Source organism: Lygodium microphyllum, chromosome 20 (genome assembly GCF_053477565.2).
Source record: "Lygodium microphyllum isolate KBCC chromosome 20, Lygodium_microphyllum_v1.1.10, whole genome shotgun sequence".
NCBI lineage: Eukaryota > Viridiplantae > Streptophyta > Polypodiopsida > Schizaeales > Lygodiaceae > Lygodium > Lygodium microphyllum.
The window spans coordinates 75,399,887-75,406,329 of NC_141154.1; the positions used below are offsets into that span (position 1 = coordinate 75,399,887).

At 37.6% G+C, this 6,443-nt stretch overlaps 1 protein-coding gene across 2 annotated transcripts; it reads left to right on the forward strand.

Annotated features, from left to right (window-relative positions):
* The first annotated feature begins 923 nt into the window (after positions 1-923).
* Positions 924-6,160, forward strand: LOC148019037 (uncharacterized). 2 transcript variants are annotated; one of them, XM_087701590.1, is made up of 6 exons: positions 924-2,094; positions 2,698-2,908; positions 3,371-3,573; positions 3,970-4,207; positions 4,538-4,821; positions 5,080-6,160. In XM_087701590.1, exons 1-6 carry the CDS (start codon positions 1,897-1,899, stop codon positions 5,749-5,751), a joined length of 1,806 nt encoding a protein of 601 aa, XP_087557716.1. In that variant the 5' UTR covers positions 924-1,896; the 3' UTR covers positions 5,752-6,160. The 2 variants fall into 2 exon arrangements, with proteins under 2 accessions (XP_087557716.1, XP_087557717.1); XM_087701591.1 differs by having other exon boundaries at positions 1,959-2,094; positions 2,792-2,908; positions 5,080-6,159.
* Positions 6,161-6,443: the final 283 nt, after the last annotated feature.

Sequence of the window (6,443 nt, forward strand, 5' to 3'; positions counted from 1 at the left end):
GGCCGTGAGGGGGATGTGTGGCATAAAGAAGTTTGGGGCCTGATGTAAGGGTGCAATTAGCAAGGTAAGATCCGGAGCTAATTAATGCTTTAAAATGTCAAAGGCATGTCATATAATTCTAAAACCAAGGAAAGGAGGTCGTGTTCCAAGATCTGGGCCTTGAGGGGGGTGCTAATGAGAGTGTGTCAGGCAAATTCCCACATATATGGAAAAGCTAAGATGTGACACTGAACAACTTTCTCAAAATTGGTGGGTTTGAGAGGCTTCCACATTTCTTTGATTATTCTTGGACAACCTTACAAATGTAAACTCCAAAGCTTATAAGATTAATAAAGACTGACCATGATTTTTTTCTCGTATGACTCTACGAGGACTCTACCATCTCAATCTTGCACGACCTTGCAAATGTAAACTCCAAAGCTTATAAGATTAATAAAGACTGACCATGATTTTTTTCTTGTATGACTCTACCATCTTAATCTCAGCCCTAGTTTAATCTCAGCCCTAGTTTTTGTATAGGTTCCACCATTTCTTTGGTATATTCCTACCATCTTCATGAAAGCCACCCATATAGTATTTCTAACCATCCTAATTATTCCATCTTATCTTAAGCCCCCAGGTTTATATAGATAATTAAAATTATAATTGCTAGAGAACATGCTTTAATTTCCATGGTTTTTAAAACTACGATCATCTTATTAATGGAAGCCATCCCATATAATGCACCCACCATCTTAATCTAAGGCCCCATGTCTATATAGTTCAATGAAAATTATAATTCATAGAGAACATGCTTTAGATTGGAAATATTATCATACACTCATTGTAGTCAACTTATTCATAAATAGAGATGGGGAAACACACAAGTGTCAAAACACACAAGTGACAAACGTCAGCTTCATGACAAGTGAAGCCTTTGATTATCAAACAAGTTAGCTTCTTGACAAGTAAAGCCTTTAATTATGGTTTGGTAATTGGTTTTCAAAACCAAAATAGTTATGGACACTATATCTATATATATATATATATATATATATATATATATATATGTGTGTGTATGTATGTATGTATGTATGTATATATATAGTCAGTTGGCTCTAGTCTTCCATTCTGCTTTTCTTCGTTCTTTCTTTCTTTTTTCTAATTTATATGATCACGCTGGCCTGACAGAGAGAATTACAGGATAGATGATAGAGCTTGATTCTATATTATTGCCATTTCTTTTTTTGCCATTTCTGTTAATTATGATAGCCTAACAATAGCGAGAATTCTCTGATTAGATGCTTGAGAATGCATGATTCTGTAATTATAAGCTACTGTCATGCCGCCATTAATCTTTCCTTCGAGTAGCAAGACATTGACGCTTCATCAGGCAGTAATCTCGGCCGCCTGCAATAGCCCAATTTGAAGAATTCGTTGATTGTATGATCAAACCTTATTCGGGTTCTGTGATTAGCCAAGCTTGATAATTTGACTAATTGGCGCTTAATCAGCCGTTAATCTCCTCCTGCAGCAGCCGAATCAACCACTGATTAACCTCGCTCAGATTCCTGCATCAGTTCACTAAGCCTGATTGATTATTGGACGCTTAATCAGCCATTAATCTCCTCCTGCAGTAGCCAAATTGAGAGAATTCTCTGATCAGATAATCGAATCTCACTCTAATCTGGCCAAGCTTTCAATGATTGACGCCTACTCATCCATTACTTATCCCCCTCTCCATTCTCTCCTAATGGAGCAATTCTTGCAATTTGGCCAATCTCTCATTAATTGACGCCTAATCATCCATTACTTATCCCTTCCTCATTCTTTCCTGATCTAGCAATTATTATTCTTGCAAGCTTCTTTCAGGGATTCTGTAGTGCAGCTGAATTGGAGCCGTGCCTTATTTTAAGCATGAGCGGCCGCCATGGTTGTCTGTTAAGATGCATCAGCTTTCTGGTGATACTTTCTCATTCAGTCTATGGCGGCACCTCCTCCATATTGGACGTTGTAGCTGATTTGGTAGAGCAAGGGGATCATCTGGTCACAGGATCACCCCAGAGAGAAGACCCCCTCTTGGACAACATTGTGCAGCGGAATCATCATGGCCAGGTACATATCATGTAACTCACATAATCAGACTGAAGAAGTAATGGTGGTTTTGCAGTCCTATCCACCATGAATCTTGCAAGAATCAGGCAAGCTAAAGAGTTCATTATGGGCTTACAGTCATATTAATGCACCTTCCTCAAGAGTTTATATGGGCTTCTATGTCAGATTCCATCTTGCATAATTAATCTAAAGAAGGTGATGGGGTGCTTACAAGTCATACATTGCATCTTGCTTAATGATTAATTAATGAGCTTATAAGTCATGGTATTCTATGGTTCATAATCAAGCCAATGAATTAATCATACAGTTGTAATGCACATTTGCACGAATTAGTAATGGGCTTATACTCATGTCGCATTTGGCCAGCATTTAGCTAAACATGAAATTTATGGGTCTATATCCGTATTGCCCTTTGCAACATTTAAATAAAGCATAAATTTATGGGCTTATACTCATATTGCATTTTGGATTAGTACTTTTCTTAACATAGGTTTTTGGGCTGAAAGTTCATGTTGAGATGAGGACAATTGTTAAACTATTGGTTTGTTTGGTAGTTAGTCAAATACCCCAACTAATCTAGCCACTACTTAATCATGCAAACAGAACATCAAGCCTGATTATTACCAGGTTGAGAGGAGCAACAATTCTAGGACAAGAATTAGTGATCAAGAGAAGTATGTGGTGCCAATGCTTACAGGGTTTTTGGGGGACAATAATCAGTTGATGGAGTACATGACTGCAGCTGTGATTGCTCGGGCCACCCAACGCACCCTTTGCTTAGTCCCTTTCTTCAATGGCCCTAGCAAGCATGCAGGTATCATCAATGTTGTCAAGCCATTGAGCTTACAATTGCTTCATTTTGTTAATCTTATGTATCATATGCTTGATCATTTTCTTAATCTTTATTCACCATAAATGAGACATTTATTTACATAACATTGTCATAATATGAGGATGCTAATTTGACATTTCAAGTAATTACGCTAAAACCTAGTTTCAAGTTGGAAGCAAATTACATGTCATCTGTGTGTATGTACATGTAGGTTTGCATGTATCTATGTGTGTATGTATGTATATATGTACGTATGTATGCATGTGTGTACATATGTATGCACATATCTATGTATGCATATGTGCAAGTATGTATTTGTGTTTTTGTATATGCCTCTATGTGTCTATGCATGTATGTATGTATGGATGGATGGCAGTATGTAAGTATCTAGATTTCATATATGTGGGTGGACACTAACACTTGACATTATTGAAATATTATTAGGGAGATTGCCAAAGAGAGGATCAAGGGGTAGTAGTCTAGCTATGGAGGATAGGTATGACATCAACACCTTGGCTCAATTTGTGGGCTCTGTAGCCCCCCTTCACAAATGCCTTGAAAGATGTAGTCATCACATTGACAGCTTTTGGTGGCTTCGCTATGCTTCTTCTTTGCTTCCTAAGGGTTGGAACTGGGACCAAAACATTGTAAGGCATGCAATTGCTCCTTCCACTTACCTCGCATATTTCACAAGTAGTAAGCAAGTCTAGAGCTCTTATCAAGCTACACTTCCATTTGAACTTTTTTCATTCTTTTGTGTGTTTGTGTCTATATGTACTTGCATACATACATACATACATGTGTGTGTGTGTGTGTGTGCGTGCGTGCGTGCGTGCGTGCGTGCGTGCGTGCGTGCGTGTGTGTGTGTGTGTGTGCGTGTGTGTGTGTGTGTGTGTGTGTGTGTGTGTGTGTGTGTGTGTGTGTGTGTGTGTGTGTGTGTGTAGCTAATTAATTGTTGTAAAATGACATTAGGAGTCATATGTTGTAAGTTAAGAGTGGAAACTATGGAACCTACTTAGGTGTTTTGTTTTCATATTTTGTAGACCAAGCATGACCTTGCTTCATCCTTTGTCAAGTGGGCGTCTACTGATGATATTGCCACAACTTTGGGCGGTTTTAGTGATGAGAGATGTGTGGCTTTGGGAGGCACATTCCCAGGCTTGAGATGGAGGGGTGCTTACATTGCATCTTCTATGTTCTTTCGTCCTACCTCATCCATTATGGAAGCAGCTACAACTATCAAAGATATGGCGATTGGAATTGATCGTAGTTTCCTTGCTGGTAATAATCATTCATATGATCATTGACACTAGAGTCATCATCATCATTAACATAATTGTTTTCTATATTCATCATAATCATTGTCATCATCACTATCCTAATCATTACCATTATTGATGTCATTCTCATTATTAGCATACATGCAAATCTGCATTCAAAGCATCTCATATATATGCATACTACATACATGCATATAGATGCATTATGTGTGTATGCATGCATATTAATGTAGAGTTCATATGCATAAAAAGTTACCTAAATTTGTATTTCAGTTTCATATCATTGGTAAGAGAATGAAATTTTTGATATATGATAACATCATTAATGCAGTCCATTGGAGATTTGAGGAATCCTATTGCAAAGGCCATGAGTTGGGGCTTTGTTTCTTGCGGTGTGGAGATGGGTCTGTGATTGATTCTGGGCTGCATCCGAAATTGCTAGAGTGGAAACAGAGTTGTCCAAGAGACCGTTCCTACCAACGAGGAGTCTCTATCTCAAAGGATGATCTAATAACAACGATCCAAAACAAAGCCATGGCAAATAGCTTAAACATTGTTTATCTAGCCACTGACGGTTGGATGAGAGGTCAAAAGGAAACTGCATTAGTGAAGGAGGTAAGTCAATTAATCACTTTGAATAATGTGAAAGCCATCAATTGTAGCAAGATTCTACATATCAAAGTAAAGTCAAAGTCTTCGTAGCTCATCCAAAGGAAAGTGCATTAGTGAAGGAGATTAGTAATTCAATCACCATTAATAAGTTTCAAGCAACATTGTAGCTAGATCATACATACGAAAGTAAAGTAAAATTCCTTACAAATTAAATTGATGTGGTTTAATGTAAAATCATCTAAATATTGGGTGTCTTTACAGGTTGTTGAAACTCTACGTAAATTTGGATTAACTATAGTTGGACTTTGGAAGATTGAGGGGCTTCCCAATTTTCCCAATGGTCAATATTTTGATCAATCCAATTTCTTGAGCAGTTCTAATATGACTATACTAAGTAGTGGAGGGCACACCATTTCCCAAGTGGAACAAGAAATTTGCTATCGAGCACATTCCTTCTTAGGAAGTGGGGAGTCAACCTGGAGCCTCTCTGTGTTTAGGTCCCGCCTTGCAGCTAGGAGGAAGGATCAAATTTTGAAGGCACTTGGGTCCTTGGATGCACCAAGTACATGCCCATTGGATGGTTTAATAGGATCTAGTGTTGATATAAAGAACCCTCACAAAGGGCTAAAAGGGACCTCCACTAGTAATTGCACTCATGATGGTAGTCACATTAGTAGTGATATCGGTAGCGATAGTGGTAGCAATAGTAGTGTAGATGAAACAACAATGTTCATTGAGGGACTATTGAATGACACACATGCAGCTGGCATGCAATGTCGCTACCGACCTCTCTTCAATCGTGCTAAAGTGGACAATGTCCCTATTGAAACCTACAAAGATGAGGCACCTGATGGTTGGCTCGATATGGAAGCATGTGAAACCATGCTTATCAATGGGAAGAATACCTCGTGTAAAATAGCGGCATGTTTTTGAGTCCATGTAGCATAATGCGCTATATTGATCATAGTAATGTCTCCATATTGGAAGTTTGGGCTAAGTATGAAGAGATTAATGTAACAACCACAATCAATTTTTGCATGTACTCTAATATCTTGTGTAATCAAGACCCATCATTCTACAAAGCTACAAGATATTATGAAACCATTGCAAATTTTGTACAAGAGACATTCAATGGTGGAATAGTAAATTTTCACAAAGCCATGTATTTTGAGATGTAGATTTTTGGGTAGAGCATGTGAAAAAAATGCCAAGTGCTCATTTATGAACTTTTGTACTTTCCTCATATTTTCTTGGGCCATAGCCATAGCCAACTAATGCAAATGTAAAGGGCAATGTATTTGTTATTTGAGTTGCTTAATGTTAGCATAGCCAAAAAAATTATGCTATTTACAAAGATACTCGAATATCTGATTCATTTTCATTTGCATAAGATCAAGAGTGTCAACCTTAGGACTCCTAGCAAGCTTGACACAATGGTCAATGATCTTGCATCTCTTAATAGTATAAGAAACTCAAGTGCAATGATAAAAAAAAAGAGAAACACAAAAATATGGAACTCAAGTACAATGACAAAAAAAAAGATCGAGGAAGTTAGCATATTCTCAATTTTAAAGCCTTTGACCAAGTCAGATATGTGATTCAAATATAAAGGTTTATTCTTACTT